We start from the raw sequence: 15306 nt of genomic DNA on the forward strand, positions 1-15306 counted from the left end.
TCATTCGTTCTCATTACCACGCTCATCTGAGAGATCCTGTTCATCATGTCGCCACACGCAAGTCGGGAATACATCCCCCTCATCTCTTCACCCTTGAACCCGAAGCAACCATACACAGTGCCGGCGCATGCGCCGTCAACACCAGGAAAGCGACGCTCGAGCCAGATGCGCGGCGATCTCAGCCCTACGGAGCGCTTACTGCGGTCAAAGGCTGCATTGGCGTGGAAGTCGACCCAGGACGGTACTGGGTCCCGCAGAGAGAAATCGCGGCCACGGGTCGAATACGGGCGCGCAGGAACAGTAGTCAAAGCGCCGATGCGAAAATACCCGGCGCACTGGGACGAAGACAACGACGACGTGGACGCGTTTTACAGCGACGCTGGCGAATACGACTATGACGACGACGGCGGCGAGACCAAGGCGTGGGCAGGCGGCCTAACGGTGATGCGGTCGCGGCTCCTACGTGACACGGCACGAAGGGCGTTGCTCATGTTCGGCCTCACATGCCTCGGCGGTTGCCTCCCGATTTTTGCGCTTCTGTCATCGGCAAGTTCACCAGGCGGGGTGTGGTCTCTTGGAAAGTCGAGCACTCAGGCGGCGAGCGCATAGCCGTGCACAAGGGTCTGTGACGGAAGGAAATGCCACATAGTGGCACGGCGGACGACGCGGCGCAATCGTGTATGTGAAAGGGGGAGAGGAGAGTGGATTCGACCTCGGAATCTCCAACGCATGCTTCGCCATCATCCTTCTATATCCTCTCTGTACACTTGTGTACTCACACCATCTATCGAAACACTCGACGCAAGCAGCGGCCACTGTATACTGTCGAAAAGCAGCGCACCTGCCTTTTCTCACTTCTTCTCTTTTTTTGTCTGGGTTGCTTTGGAGTTTTCGTTCTGGGTTGGCGTCTGGTCTGGGGCGTTTTGTTTTTGCGCCTCTTGTTCTGCCTCTTTGGCTCGTTCGATCTGCCAGATGGCCCTCTCCATCTCAACCTCGAGCTCGGGGAGGTCCAGAACATCAACTATCTTCTTGCCGTCCTTTTGCGAGAGGATGACCTTCTCGCCGGCCACCTCGTTGGGTTTGCCGACTTTGTCGCCGTTGGCTGATTTAGATGGCTTGATTGGCGCAGCTGGGAGCAGTGGGGTGTATACTTGATCCAGCTTTTTGGACGGTGACAGATCTAGGAGTTTGTTCTCGACGAGGAATCTGAGATGGTTGCTGCCGGCGAGGGCGCGCCAGTGTGACCAGGCGCGATACACCAGATAGAAGAAGGGCAGGTTGGGAATTCTGTTGAGCGGGCGCATGGTCAGCGACACAACTTATCCATAAATGAATTGAACATTGGGCAAACGAGTAGCACGTACACCGGTACCAGTGCAAAAGGCGCGCTGATGGGCATGCCAATGATACACCAGATCAGTCGTTTCCTGTGCAGGCTGTCGCGCTCTGTAGCGAGCGAGGATAGGATGCTCTCGACCCTGTCCTTGGGAATGACAGACTGCGGATAGATCAGCTCAATCTTCTTCTTCCCATCCAGCTCCTTGTCCTTCTTCCGGGTAGTCAGGGAAGGCACTGATTTCAAGCCCCATTCTTCGTAAGGTATCCTCTTGAGGGCCATATTCCCGTAGTCGACGACCTTTCGCTGCCAGCCCGAGTCCTTTTTCTCCCAGCCTGCCCATAGCTTGGCGGCGCGCACTGTCAATTTGTCGACGAGATTCGGCTTGTCGGTCGTCGTGACATGGAGTCGCTGGCAGTAGAGCAGAGTGCGACTCTTGGTGATGGGTAGGAGGAAGAGGCGCATCGCGAGGAGGGGGCCGACATCCAGCCACGAGGTGAGACGGGACAATGCCGCACAAAGGCGTGGACGATTCGCAAAGAAGGAGCGGAGGATGTGTGAAGAGACGTCTTTGGTTGGGCAGAACTGCACTGGTGACACGGAGGAGAGCGTGTCGAGTTGGTTTTGTTCTTGGCCAGGTGAAGTTCGGGATCCAAATTGTCGGGAACTGGGCCAAGAATGGCCAGGCAAACGGAGCTAAGCTTTCGAGCTTTTGCATCCCGACCAAGCGGTGACGCACATGGGCCGATGGGAGGCGAATGTGACTGGCCCAGGGAGGATGCCAATCGTTTAGTGCGGGACTTGGAGGCCCCCCGGCCGAGGTGCATATCACAGGGCAGATCGAAGATCAGTCCCATCTGGGATAAAGCTCCTGGCAAATTCCAGGCCCCCAGGCGACGTCCCAGCTGAAGGCGAATTGAGGCGCAGGCCTGTTGGGAGGCCGCTGGGGAGGCGACACTGACGACGCCGACCAGGTATCTCTGCGCATAGACCTCAGCAGACAACAGAGGATGCTATACAGGGTTGAGCCGGAAAACCATCTACCTAGGTACCGTACCTAAGGTACCTAGGTAGGGTCGGTAAGGTACCCAGTAGGCAAGTCGGCTGCGGCTGTTAGGAGGGCTCTTGATCACCGTGCTCGCCTACCTTACCTACCGCGGGCGTTGTGCTGGCATGCACCATTAGAGTCCTTCGCATTTGGCTTCCCGCACCTTTAATCGTTAGTCCCCGCCATGGTGGAGGCGTTGACGGAATAGCGAGCAGGCTGTTGGGGGGGAATGCGACAGCGGGATGTTACAGGCGATGCCCACCCCCTTGTCACCTCCCTTCAAGTGCCCTTCGGACGGTATTGCCAGTGGCTGTGGCCCCGTCCCATCGCATGACAGTGGAGGCCTGTCTGCACCTCAGCGCCTGTTCCTACCACACCCGCAGCTCCCGACCACCTTAGCGACGCGACCCGTTCCTGACCCGTGGGCACCGCGGGTTTCTCGTGGGACTCTAGCTTCGTCAACTGGCGCTGTAGTCAGGCGCCATTCTCTCCTTTGATCCCCCATTTTCATACCTGCATCTCTGGATAGCCTCGTTGATCACCGACCGGCAGATCTTGCAACAGCGCTTTATTCTCTTCTTCGTATTTTCTTCTTCTCCTTCTTGTTTGCGCTGACAACCCTGGTCCAGCCTTGACGTTCTGTTTTGTCCTGCCGCCCAACCTGACCGACACTCCTCTCCTTCTATTGCGTCACTTGGCCATTTCGACCTTCCAAATGCACAGCCCGGAATATGCTGCGTAGTTCCCGGTCACCGTTGCTTCATACTCCACAGTCTTGACAAAAGACAACACTAGCCGCGTGGCGATGGACTCATCGTCAGCCACCGCTGCTGGCCCTTCTAGCTCACCCGACTTTCGCGCTGTGTCTGTTGGGACCAGCAATGCCACGCTCAACCATTCTCAAGCCGCTCGACAACGCCCGCCCCGATCCCTTCCTCGTGAGTAGAGGCAGCCCATGGGCGGTCTATGGCCAGCTTCCTTTTGACTGACATGGTCACCAGCCTGGATCGACTCCTACGAATCCGAAAATGGACCCTTGACCGATGACCAGATGCGGCTCCTCCGGCCGCCGCAGCGATCCGTTCTACCTCAACATAATTACGACCCAAGCGAAACAGAGCGCAGGATATCCAAAGATGGTTTCGTCGACTGGGCGCAGGACCCTCTATCTCTACAGCGCAGCCCACCGAACAGGCGGTTGACGGTCCAGAAGCTGCTCAGGGGCCGCAGAGGTCAACAGGGCAGGAAGTGGGATCATCTGCGCTCTGCTGAACCTGTCGTCGTAGCTGCCTATGCGCCGCCAGCACCGGGAAATACAGGTGGCGCAGCCGCCGTCTGGAGACACTACGTCCAGTCTACAGTATACGGGCGTGCCCCGGGAGAGGACTCTGAGGTTGTCGATCCGGAAATGCTGGATAAGCTGCAGCCTGACTTCAACCGGCCGTTTGACAACCCCCTTCACCCACACGAAAGCCGGTCTTCGAGAAGGAGGAAACGCACGCGAACGGTGGGCGAAAGAATCTGGCGGGCGATTCTACGTCATCCTCTCGTGCCGCTCGTGTTTCGACTGACGGTCATGATTACTTCATTAATGTCGCTGGCCATTGCCACGCGAATCTTCGTTCACGAGAACGCGCAGGACAGAAGCAGCGCGGAGCGTACGCAGAGCGTCGTCGCCATCGCCGTGGACACCGTCGCAGTTCCATACATCGCTTACATGCTGTGGGATGAGTACACGGGCAAGCCACTCGGTCTCCGACCCGCCACGCAAAAGATCGCGTTGATCTTACTGGACCTCTTCTTCATTATATTCAAATCAGTGAGCACGGCACTGGCGTTCGAGAGCCTGGTCTATCACAATGATCGGGGGGACGCGAAGGTGGCCCAGCTCTCCAAGGCGCTGTCGGCTTTTGTGTTCGTGGGGCTCGTATCGTGGACATTCAACTTCATGGTGAATATTTTCAGGACGGTGGCAAGGTTGGGAACGAACGAGGGGTGAGCAGGCGCCTATGGGTTTTTGTTTTGTTTCTGGTCTCTGGGTTGAGAGTGCAAGGATACCTCCATTGGTCTGGTTTTTTCCCCTCAGCGCTCAGTCCTGCGGGATCGAGGAGCTTGTGGTTCTCATTTCCTATTCATCGGCTCTGTTGGTGCGGGACGCACACGCCGAATTTTATGACATGATAGGATGGCGAGACTGACTGCGAATACCTTTCACACTGCACATGATACCACAGCATGTTTTCACGGACTTGGCTCTCTTTATTTCTCCGCAGGGTGGCTGAATGTACACGATGCGCTTGATATGATGAAAAGTAACAGTCTGCAGCCCTATAAAAAGCACACAGCTGTTCGACATCCCACCCTGAAGAGCAGGCCGAACGGTTTTCTGCAGCAACGGGATGGAGGGGTTGCCAAAGCAGGTACGTACCCGTCAGGTGTAGACCAGGGCGAACCTGCTGCCCATGTGAGGCTCCGCTTTTCCCACAGCCCACTTCCACCTCACCTCCAACCACGCCTGGTTGCACTGGGCTGGGCTGGGCTGGGCTGGGCTCTATTGCACTTGTAGCCTGCTCTCTGTCACGTAATACGTGACTCTCCAGATCACGCCGGATAACCCCCCCTCCCTTCTCCCTGACCCTTCTTCCATCGCATCTCTAGACACGACCTGCAGTGCCTTGTCCGCGTTCCTGGCCATTACAGTACGAGGCGCTTCGTCTATGGTCCTGATCGTACCTGTCCCGCGAGTGCCCCTGTCGTGCTCTCCTCCGCTCGTCCCCTCTCGCACCTGCTTTCCGTTTCCAGAACGGGTCGCATGCTGCTAGACTGTTGGCGCCTCTCCTTCACGCTCTGACGCACTATATCGCAGCGCACTCTGAGACCTGTGCTGGCCCGGCCGTACTTCACCTCACTCGAACACATTACGACGCGGTCCACTACTTCGAACACCGGCTTGCCTCGCCACCATCGAGGGCCCTGACATACATAACGACCTGCATCCATCGAACGCAAGCTTCTTCTCCGACAGCTTATCCCCAGACAGCTTAGACATTTTACCTGAAGAAACGCGGCACGACTGTGTCTTGCTAGTCGTCTTTCCAAACACCCTCGCGGCGCCCTGTCTTTACGATGGCGACGCCCAAGAGGACCAACTCGCCGGCGGCGATGCCTCCCGCTCCCAATCGCGAGGATGCTTTGGCGACGTACGCTTCCGCGCTCATATTGCCACGACACACATGACCCGGCGCTGACGTTTTACAGATGGAACTACTTGGAGGCAGGCATAGAACGCATCATGCTTCACTTAGAGTCCGGTATCGACATGCATACTGTAAGTCCAACTTGTACACCATACCATCATGGACATATTTGCCAAATACTCTGCGTCCGACTGCTAGCTAACTTGCATGCGACTCAAAGTATATGGGAGTCTACACGTATAGCCTCACTCGCACCCCCACGCCCTCGACGGTTTGCTAATCTTCGTTCGCAGTGCGGTCCATAACTTTTGTACCTCCCAGAAGGCTATCGGTCTAGGGGTCAGTGCGGCACCCTCGATCGGCAGTGGAAATCATAGAGGAGGTAAGCTATCATGGGCTCGTCAAGCTATCAACCTGTTCTGATCACCAAGTTTCACGTAGCCCATCTTCTCGGCGAAGAGCTGTACAAAAAGTTGACCGACTACCTGGTTGCCCATCTCCAGGGACTCCTTGCCGAATCCAAGACGCACACCAACGAGGCTCTTCTCGCGTTCTACATCAGAGAATGGACTCGCTATACCAACGCTGCGAAATACATTCATCATCTGTTCCGCTACCTCAACCGACACTGGGTCAAGCGAGAGATGGATGAGGGCAAGAAAAACACGTATGATGTCTACACATTGCACTTGGTACAATGGCGGGAAGAGCTGTTCAAGAAGATATCCGACAAGGTCATGGATGCCGTACTGAAGCTGGTTGAGAAGCAGCGAAATGGCGAGACTATTGAATTCAGCCAGATCAAACAGGTTGTGGATTCGTATGTCTCCCTCGGCCTGGATGAGACCGACCCTACGAGATCGACGCTTGAAATTTACCGATTCCACTTCGAGAAGCCGTTCCTCGAGGCGACCGCAAAGTATTACCAGAACGAGTCAAAACACTTTGTGGCTGAGAACACGATTGTGGAATACATGAAGAAGGCCGAGGAGCGGTTGGACGAGGAAGAGGAGCGCGTGCGCATGTATCTTCACGCCGACATACTGGCATCGCTGCGGAAGACTTGCGAGACGGCTCTCATCACGGATCACGCGTCTGTGCTTCGGGATGAATTCCAGGTTCTACTCGAGAATGACCGCGAACAAGACATGGCTAGGATGTACGGTTTGCTTCTTCGGATTCCCGAAGGCCTGGATGCCCTCCGTCAAAAGTTCGAAACTCATGTCCGTAAGGCCGGACTTGGTGCCATCCAAAAGGTGGCCTCTGAGAACACTGAGAAGCTTGAGCCCAAGGTCTACGTCGACGCTCTATTGGAGGTTCACACCCAGTACTCCGGCCTCGTGTCCCGTGCTTTCCGCGAGGAGGCCGAGTTCACGCGGTCTCTGGACAACGCTTGCAAAGAGTTCGTCAACCGCAACGAGATTTGCAAGAGCGGTTCAAACAAGTCTCCCGAACTGCTGGCCAAGTACACCGATGTGCTCCTACGCAAGAGCGGAACCGGCATCGAGGAGACGGAGCTGGAGAACACCTTGACACAGATCATGATTGTTTTCAAATACATCGAGGACAAGGATGTTTTCCAGAAGTTCTACTCCCGCATGCTGGCTCGTCGCCTGGTGCACAGCAACTCGTCCTCGGATGATGCCGAGACGAGTATGATCAGCAAGCTGAAAGAAGCTTGCGGCTTCGAGTACACCAACAAACTTCAGCGCATGTTCCAGGACATGCAGATCTCAAAGGATTTGAACAACAGCTACAGGGAGCACTGCAATGGCTTGGAGAATGCCAAGAATGTCCTCGACTCGCAGTACTCCATTCTGGGTACTGGTTTCTGGCCACTTCAGGCTCCCAACACCAACTTCACGCCACCAGCGGAGATCAACGAGGAGACGGAGCGCTTCTCGCGCTTCTACAAAAACAAGCACGAGGGTCGTAAGCTAACATGGCTGTGGCAGCTCTGCAAGGGCGAACTGAAGGCCGGCTACTGTAAAGCAAGCAAGACGCCTTACACGTTCCAAGTGTCCATTTACCAGATGGCAGTTCTCCTCCTCTTCAACGAGAAGGACAGTCATAGTTACGATGACATTGCAGGCGCAACGCTCCTGAGCAACGAAGTGCTCGACCAGGCACTGGCAATCCTTCTCAAGGCAAAGGTACTCCTAATCTCCCCCGAGGGCAAGCCAGAGTCAGGCAAGGAGCTGCGGCTCAACTACGACTTCAAGAGCAAGAAGATCCGAGTCAACCTAAACCTTGGAGGTGCCAAGGAAGCGAAGCAAGAAGAGGTGGAGACAAACAAGACCATTGAGGAAGACCGCAAGCTTCTCATTCAGGTATGTATACCTTGTGACAAGATTCACGCTCCGTGACTGACAAATGTGTAGTCTGCCATTGTGCGTATCATGAAGGCAAGGAAGAAGATGAAGCACATGCAGCTGGTCAGCGAAACCATCAACCAGATCAAGACACGGTTCGTGCCCAAGGTTCCAGACATCAAGAAGTGTATCGAGATCCTTCTCGATAAGGAGTACCTAGAGCGCCTCGAGGAGGATGAACTCGGATACCTCGCCTGAGCGGAGAGCATGGCTTGTATATTGGACTTTGGTTGCTTGGTCAGTCCTACGGGGCAGCCAGCACGTGCAGAGAGTATGACGATCAGCAATGCCTGCCTCAGCAGCGGGCCCGGAGCGACACTTCAGCGATTGGCCATGGCGCGTGGTACGGTAACAATAGGTCGCGGGACGGGACAGGGCGGCAAGGCTCGTGGACGGGGCGAGCTTGCTTTTGGAACACCCGAAAACGGATTCATCATGGTGTTGGGATGGATGTATGAAGCAGCCGGACCAGGGTTTATATGGCTCCCGAGGTCCGTGACTTGCCCAGGCAGGGGCAGATAGCAGTCTATCACGATTTGAGCGATGCTTGCTTCCTTTCACTGTGATATTGTAGCCCTGGGCAGCGAACCTTCTGTTTTGCTATGCGGCGAGGTCTCCGGATTGCCCCAAAATGCCTGGTTCATCATTTTTGCCTACTACAGAAGCTCCTCAACCACACCGCAGGACGGGCTTATTTACACAAGGCCCTGCTCCAAAAAGGCTGCCGGCAAATCAACAACCTTGGCCCTCAGGTACTCTCCCGTCAGCTTGCCGAGCGTGTCGTAATTGGAGCACGCATTGTATCCCCTGTCCAGATGGTCATGCAGCAAGAAATGTACGGCGTACACGTTGGGCAGTTCAAACCGATCAATCGGCTTGCCCTTGTACTCGCTCGGCCCGAGCAGGGTCTTGATCCTGTCGACGGTCAGGAAGGACCGCAGCCAGTCCCACTGGTTGGCGTGGCGCACGAAGAAGCCGACGTTGCAGTCGGACGCCTTGTCGCCGGAGCGCGCGAGGACGATGCTGCCGAGCGGCGCGCGGACGGTGGGGCCGAAGGAGGCGAGGTCGAGAGGCGAGGGCGTCTCGTACGAGGCCTGCTGCCGAGGGTAGGTCTCTGTCGTCTCGGGCGCGGACATGGCGATGGTGCGGGCGGCGGCTGCGGGCCAGAGGCAGTGGACTCTGTGGTTGAGCTCCCGCTGGGGCAGAAGGGCGACCCAGTACTCGTAGTAGGGTTTGGGGACGACCTGTCGGAGGTCATTGGAGAGGGAGGCGCCGGGGGCGGACTGGAGGAAGACCTCGAGGACCCAGCGGTTGAATCCGTTGGGTATGTCGGGCCGCATGACCTCGGGGTCGGGCGACTGGGCGAAGATGCGGAAGTCGACGATGGAGAGGTCGAGGCTTGCGGGGTCGAGGGGGGAGGTGCCGTTCTGGTGGAACTTGAGCGTGGAGAATTTGGAAATGTTGTCGCCGATTGCGTAGCGAATCTGGTCTTCCGTGATCTTGCACTTCTCCTCCATATCCAGGCCGCAGAGGTAGATGTGCCATTCGGCCTGGAAGCCCGCCGGTGCCGTGATGCCCACCTTGGTCGTCGGTGGTGGTGGGCGCCCACGGATGCCAGTCACGCGGACTCGGTCCTCCTCGAGTTGGGTCATCTGGACGTTGGAGACGTCTGCAACAACGTCACAGTTGTAGTAGAGTCTATCGGGTCAGTTCAGGTGGTTTGCTCGGTCCGGGTGTGGTTGGAGGGGCACATACGGGCCTTGAATCTCGTACACGAGCTGCGACAGGACTGTGCCGACATTAACGCAGCCTCCCGTGCTTTTCTCCTTTGCGATGACACACTCGCCGTTCCACTCGACTTCGGCAATGGGAAACCCCATGTTGACGTGTCGTCCGTCCTTCATGAGGTCCTTGAAGCCGCTGTAGTAGCCGCCTGTAACATATGCCGAGCACTCGATGAGATGGCCAGCCACCAGAGCTCCCGCCAAGCAGTCGAACTGGTCATCTTTCCAGGCATGCCACCACACAGACACGCCAACGACGGGGGCAGCATCAGCTACCCTACCACAGATGACGATGTCGGCACCTTCGCTCAACGCGCGAGCGATACCGAGGCCACCGAGATACGCCTGCGCGCAGATTGGTTCCATGCCCCATTCTTCTAACTTCTTGCCATGCATCAGGCTCTCAAACTGCTCTCCTTCCTTGATGAGGCGGTTCACTTGACCGGTCACGTCGTCTCCTTCGACCCAAGCAACCTTGAGGGCGAATCCAGCTTGAGTGACCATGTGTTGCACAGCCTCGGCCAAGAGCTCTGTGTCGCTAGCCCCGGCATTGACGGCGAGCTTGGTGCCGTTGGCGGCGAGGGTGGCGATGGCTGGCTCAAAGCACTGGAGGAAGGTCTCAGCATACATGGCCGTCTTCATGCGGTCCTCCAGGCTGAGCTGCGCCTTGGAGCCCGCCTCGGTTGCTTGCAAGTTGCGGATCTTGCCGCTGCCGTGCACTGTCATGGTCTGTTGGCCGTTAGTCAAGCTCGCGAGGGTATAACGGCTGGGTCATTGACCATCTCAGATAGCCAGTCGCCAATGACGGCATCAACTTCGGGGTCGGCGGCCAGATCCTTGATCGCGCGGGAGCGATCTGTGAAGCCGCCGGAGCATCCCGCAATACGGACTGCTCGCCTGCGCGCTGTTGGTGAGGCCATGGTTGGCTGATCGACTAGCCAGGGGTAATTCGAGTGAGAGAGTTCTGGATTGTGACAAGAGGTCGGTAGCTATATCTAGGCAGCTTCATACAAGGGTAGGCGCGAGAACGCGAGACTTGGGCCTGAAGAAGGGTCAAGGAGGGCCAAACGTCCGCCGCCTGACCCATCGCCAGTGACCTTTAAATCGCCATGGCCAAGGCCATAGGCTTGGTCTGTCACTGAGCCGGTGCGTGGTTCGACGGGTAACATCGTCCGCACACGCGACGTTGAATGTAGTGCTGTTCAAAGGGACAAGGGGGAGGGGCAGGACGTAAAGGATACTGGCGCCGCGGGGTTGGGTCAACTGCCCCCTACCTAATGCAGTGCGGGGAAGCTCGAGTCAAGACTGATAACTTGATTGAGCTCCACTGACTCGGCGACGGAAGTTGGAGGTGACGAGACGGCTAGACGTCTTCGCTTTTGAAGAAGTCACGAGGTTTCGACGAGTTGTTGCCGAGATGCTATTGTAGGCGCTGGTGTGATGACGGAAGAGGGTTGGTTCGTTCAAAGCGGCAACCCTAGCATATATTCGAGCGCAAACTCCTCTCGACGTGCCATGTCGCATGGCTTTCACTCAGTCGATCCCACCAGTGGCAGATGTTTCCCATTGCAAGTCAACACCACCTCAGGATCATTTGATTTGCCTCCTGCGTAGCGCATGCCGATGCCGATGCCTTCAAGTCCCTCTTCCTCAGCTCTTCGGTTCCATAGCATCTGCTGCACGGCGCCATCCTTGGTGCACGAGATGAAGCCCATCGGCCACTGGCTCCGGCCCAAAGACTCTCGCACTCCTTTCGTCGCCGTCCTCTCGCTGACCAGGAATGCCAGCACTTTAGAGCCCCGCCATCCCACAGGTGCACCAGCAAAGGACCCCTCAAGCTCGCGAATCAGCGCGGGGCCAGCCCTTTGGCTGCCGGCCTTGCACTGTAGGATGACCCTCAGGGGTTGGCTTTCCGGCTTCTGACTGAATTCCGGTATCCTCCAGATACCCAGAAGGTCTATGCCGTAGTCTGAAGCACCGCCGACTCTACGGGCTTGGACGCCATACTTGGCGAGGGTTGAAGCAACCGTGTACTCGTAGTGGGTCCCGACATATACGGTGGATGAAGTGTTCAGGCTGTTGCGCTCTGCGTAGGACAGGAATGTCTCCAAGTCAGAGTGGTGGCTTGTCGGGGCCTCTGGGAAGACAATGTCACCGACGGCTGGTCGCTTGCATGGCGAACATGACGATATTGTACGCGCCTGGAAACGCGTTTGCCCTGAAAATGATACTGAAGGTGCTTTGCGAGCGTATGTTTCACAATAGCTTGGAAAGAGCCGCAACTGGCGCGTGTTCATCGTCTGGATGAGATCCGAAGAGACGATGTAAAGTTACAATAGAAAACCCGGGCCACAAGCCTTGGTCGCGTCGTTCAGGTGAGTTTCTGATTCGCCTCAAGAATCAAATTCCAGGGTCAATTCAAGGGTACCTTACTTGCTGGGCTAGTAGTGGCTGTGCAAGAGATCAAGCCACAACCCACGCGCCATAGGCCTGACCGCTTTCCCAGATCGGAAGCCCATGGATGCCGTGCTTGACCATCTTCCCATTTGATAAATCAGTTTCTGGGTGAATGAACATGAAGATGAGCACCCCTGTTTAGGTAGTTCGTGAACATTTTCAGCAACCAGACGTGATTTCTTTTCCACGTAAGCATCCAGGACAACAACGATCTTGAGCAGGACCGTCGAGGCCGTACAAGGGCCAGCCAGCAGCCCGTCGAATGTTACGCATTGGGCCATGTTGCTTCTGAGAAGCTCATGCAGGGCAACATGCTCACGCCAGCTGCAGCTCAGGTTGCAGCCCCATTCTGAGATTCGTGCGAGGGGATCATATCATCAGGTCACAACTAGCTTGCTACGGTACTGCAGAACACAGAAGGTCTTCCATACACGCTCTAGGCTATCGCAGCCACATGCTCCCATACAAGACATCAGGAACATTGGCATCATTGCTCATGTCGACGCAGTAAGTACACCATGGCTGTAGGACGCCGCTTCCCAGGCCTGACTCTGAGACATAGGGCAAAACGACAACCACGGAACGGATGCTGTACTATAGTGGTGTCACAGCACGTGTCGGCGGTACGTTGTCCATCTGGAATTTTGGGCGTGTCACGAGCTTTTCTCGTTCGATGCTCGCGGTCCTAATGTAGTCATTGCAGATGTCGACTCTGGAAACACAGTGACTGACTTCCTCGAGCTTGAAAGAGAGCGAGGCATCACGATCCAATCGGCGGCCATCACCTTCAACTGGCCCCTACAGGAGGTCTGCCCCCCAGGATCTCATCCCAAGACCATCAACCTCATCGATACTCCTGGACATCAAGACTTTCGTTTCGAAGTCGATAGATGTCTGCCGGTTCTCGATGGAGCTGTCTGCATCATTGACTCCGTCAAGGGAGTCGAGGCACACACGGAGAGAGTTTGGTCCTCTGCCCAGGAGCACGCCATTCCACGCGTAGTCTACGTCAATAAACTCGACCGAGACGGCGCATCCTTCCGCAAGTCTGTGCTCGAGGTGGGCACGCGGCTCAATGGCTGGCCGTTGGTCTGTCAGATCCCCTGGTGGGAGAAAGAGAACTTTGTTGGTGTCATCGATGTCATCGATCGCGTCGGCTACCGGTGGAAAACCGAGAAGCAGAAAATCACGTATCGGGGCGAGGCTTTGGACAAGGCTCTTGCAGGAAACAAAGCCCTTCTTGACGAGATTGAGACTGCGCGTGAGCGCCTCGTGGAGGGTTTGGCTGAGCTGGACGAACCGATTATGGACCTGTTCGCCGAGGACCCCGCAAAGATCACAAACCAGACCCTCAAGGATGGCATCCGTCGAGCCGTGCGAAGCGGTGACGGCAAGGCGATTCCCGTCTTTGCCGGGGCCAGCTTCCGACACATTGGTGTTGAACCACTGATGGACGCCATCATCGACTACCTGCCCAGCCCCAATGAGAGGCCGGATCTGCATGTCCAGACTGGCGAGGGGAAGCATAGCCTTGCAAAGCTTCTCCATGAGCATTCGGAGAAAAAAGGGAAGCACGCCAGGATAGCGGCAGTCGCCTCCGTATTCAAGGTTTTCAACCATCCGACGGAGGGTATGCTGAGCTTCGTCCGTGTCTATCATGGTGAGCTGCACCGCAACGCGGCCCCTTGGAATACACACGCCCTCGTTTCCGAGTCGCCACTCGGTCTGCTCCAAATCTCAGCGGCCAAGACCGAGGTCGTACAACACTTGTCGACGGGCCAGATCGGGGCAATGAAGGGCCTGAAGAAGGCGCGCACGGGAGACACGCTGCTCGCTACCGTGGGATCCAAAACGCTTCCCGAGGGCCTGAGGCATATCCAGATTCGCCCCCCCGAGATCCCCCCCGCTGTCGCGTTCCTCGCCATGGACCCATATGGCAACGTGGCCGCGCAGGAGCTGGAGACGCTCCTGGACCAAATGTCACGACAGGACCCAAGCCTCAGATGGAACCGCGACGAGAAAACCGAGCAGTTCATTTTGCAGGGCATGGGTAAACTGCATCTCGAAGTAGCCTTGCACCACTTGAAGCAGAATATGAAGGGCCAGGTCGACTTTGGCACCATCGAAGTCGACTACAAAGAGTGTCTGACTACGTCCACGGACCCGCACACCCTCGTCTTTGACAAGCCCGTCGCCGGCAAGGCCGGCAAGGTCACCTGTACCGCCGTGCTCGAGCCCCTCGAGGATCATCACCGCCAGTCCTCCCTCGAGCCGGACCTTGTTCGGGACGGGAACCACATCCACATTATTATTCCTCTCCCTGCCGACGGCAGCGAGCTCAAGTTCGATACCCGCGAGGCCCGGCAGCAGATGGTCAACGGCGTCGTGGCCGCCATGGCGCGGGGGCCTCGTCGCAGCAGCCCGGTCCAGGGATGCCACGTCACCGTGACGGTCGACACGGACCCGTCGGCCGTGGACGGACCGACGGGCGGCCACTTTAGCGGCGCAGCGCACCGCGTCGTCCGCGAGGCGCTGACCGAGGCACACAGGCGGCAGGGCGTCGGCCTGCTGGAGCCCGTCATGCTCGTGCACATTAGCTGTCCCGAGACGACAGCGGGGCAGATCCAGCACGACATTAGCTCTGGCGCAGGCGGCCACGTGCTCGAGGTCAGCGACCGGTCGGCCGAAGGCAGCGCGAGCGCCATTGACGCGGGGAGCATTTACGCGCCGCCGGACCCCTACGACAGCGTGACGTCGCTGCGCGAGAAGAAGTCGACGCGCATGGTGGAGATTGTGGCCAAGGTGCCGTTCAAGGAGGTGCTCGACTTTGATCAGCATCTGCGGAGCAAGACGGGCGGGCGACACTCGATGACCATGGCATTCGACAGCCTCGACCGGGTCGTAGGACAGCGTGAGAAGAGCTTGTGAGCTGGGCGCTGCTTTTTGTGCTTTTGAGGCTGGAGACGTTCCATGCAAGCGGTCAAGGCAGACGCGCAGTGTGTAAGATGGAGACGTGTACAATGCGTAAATGTTCAAAAAGGTTCAACTGAGGACCTGCCCCCAATGCTAAATATAGACTGTACTACCACCCCTCAAGAGGGCATTGTCCCGT

The 15306-nt window shown here is 56.9% G+C and overlaps 7 protein-coding genes across 7 annotated transcripts; 4 read left to right on the forward strand and 3 right to left on the reverse strand.

Annotated features, from left to right (window-relative positions):
• Positions 1-45: 45 nt before the first annotated feature.
• On the forward strand, positions 46-609 carry D7B24_008447 (uncharacterized protein; the record flags this gene model as incomplete). Its single annotated transcript, XM_028642534.1, has 1 exon — positions 46-609. One exon carries the CDS (start codon positions 46-48, stop codon positions 607-609), a length of 564 nt encoding a protein of 187 aa, XP_028493649.1.
• Positions 610-851: 242 nt separating this feature from the next.
• Positions 852-1801, reverse strand: D7B24_008448 (uncharacterized protein; the record flags this gene model as incomplete). Its single annotated transcript, XM_028642535.1, has 2 exons — positions 852-1287; positions 1365-1801. The coding sequence occupies 2 exons, from the start codon at positions 1799-1801 to the stop codon at positions 852-854; spliced, it is 873 nt and encodes a 290-aa protein (XP_028493650.1).
• A 1388-nt stretch (positions 1802-3189) lies between these two features.
• Positions 3190-4383, forward strand: D7B24_008449 (uncharacterized protein; the record flags this gene model as incomplete). Its single annotated transcript, XM_028642536.1, has 2 exons — positions 3190-3322; positions 3386-4383. 2 exons carry the CDS (start codon positions 3190-3192, stop codon positions 4381-4383), a joined length of 1131 nt encoding a protein of 376 aa, XP_028493651.1.
• Positions 4384-5510: 1127 nt separating this feature from the next.
• Positions 5511-8151, forward strand: D7B24_008450 (uncharacterized protein; the record flags this gene model as incomplete). The annotated part of the gene is made up of 6 exons (XM_028642537.1): positions 5511-5584; positions 5643-5712; positions 5802-5852; positions 5906-5963; positions 6023-7911; positions 7963-8151. The coding sequence occupies 6 exons, from the start codon at positions 5511-5513 to the stop codon at positions 8149-8151; spliced, it is 2331 nt and encodes a 776-aa protein (XP_028493652.1).
• Positions 8152-8648: 497 nt separating this feature from the next.
• On the reverse strand, positions 8649-10657 carry D7B24_008451 (uncharacterized protein; the record flags this gene model as incomplete). Its single annotated transcript, XM_028642538.1, has 3 exons — positions 8649-9651; positions 9709-10466; positions 10517-10657. 3 exons carry the CDS (start codon positions 10655-10657, stop codon positions 8649-8651), a joined length of 1902 nt encoding a protein of 633 aa, XP_028493653.1.
• A 609-nt stretch (positions 10658-11266) lies between these two features.
• Positions 11267-12034, reverse strand: D7B24_008452 (uncharacterized protein; the record flags this gene model as incomplete). The annotated part of the gene is made up of 1 exon (XM_028642539.1): positions 11267-12034. One exon carries the CDS (start codon positions 12032-12034, stop codon positions 11267-11269), a length of 768 nt encoding a protein of 255 aa, XP_028493654.1.
• Positions 12035-12712: 678 nt separating this feature from the next.
• Positions 12713-15122, forward strand: D7B24_008453 (uncharacterized protein; the record flags this gene model as incomplete). The annotated part of the gene is made up of 3 exons (XM_028642540.1): positions 12713-12718; positions 12757-12817; positions 12898-15122. 3 exons carry the CDS (start codon positions 12713-12715, stop codon positions 15120-15122), a joined length of 2292 nt encoding a protein of 763 aa, XP_028493655.1.
• Between the last annotated feature and the right edge of the window lie 184 nt (positions 15123-15306).

The sequence above is a fragment of the Verticillium nonalfalfae genome, assembly GCF_003724135.2.
Source record: "Verticillium nonalfalfae strain VnAa140/NRRL 66861 chromosome Unknown scaffold_76, whole genome shotgun sequence".
In the NCBI taxonomy this organism is placed as follows: Eukaryota; Fungi; Ascomycota; class Sordariomycetes; order Glomerellales; family Plectosphaerellaceae; genus Verticillium; species Verticillium nonalfalfae.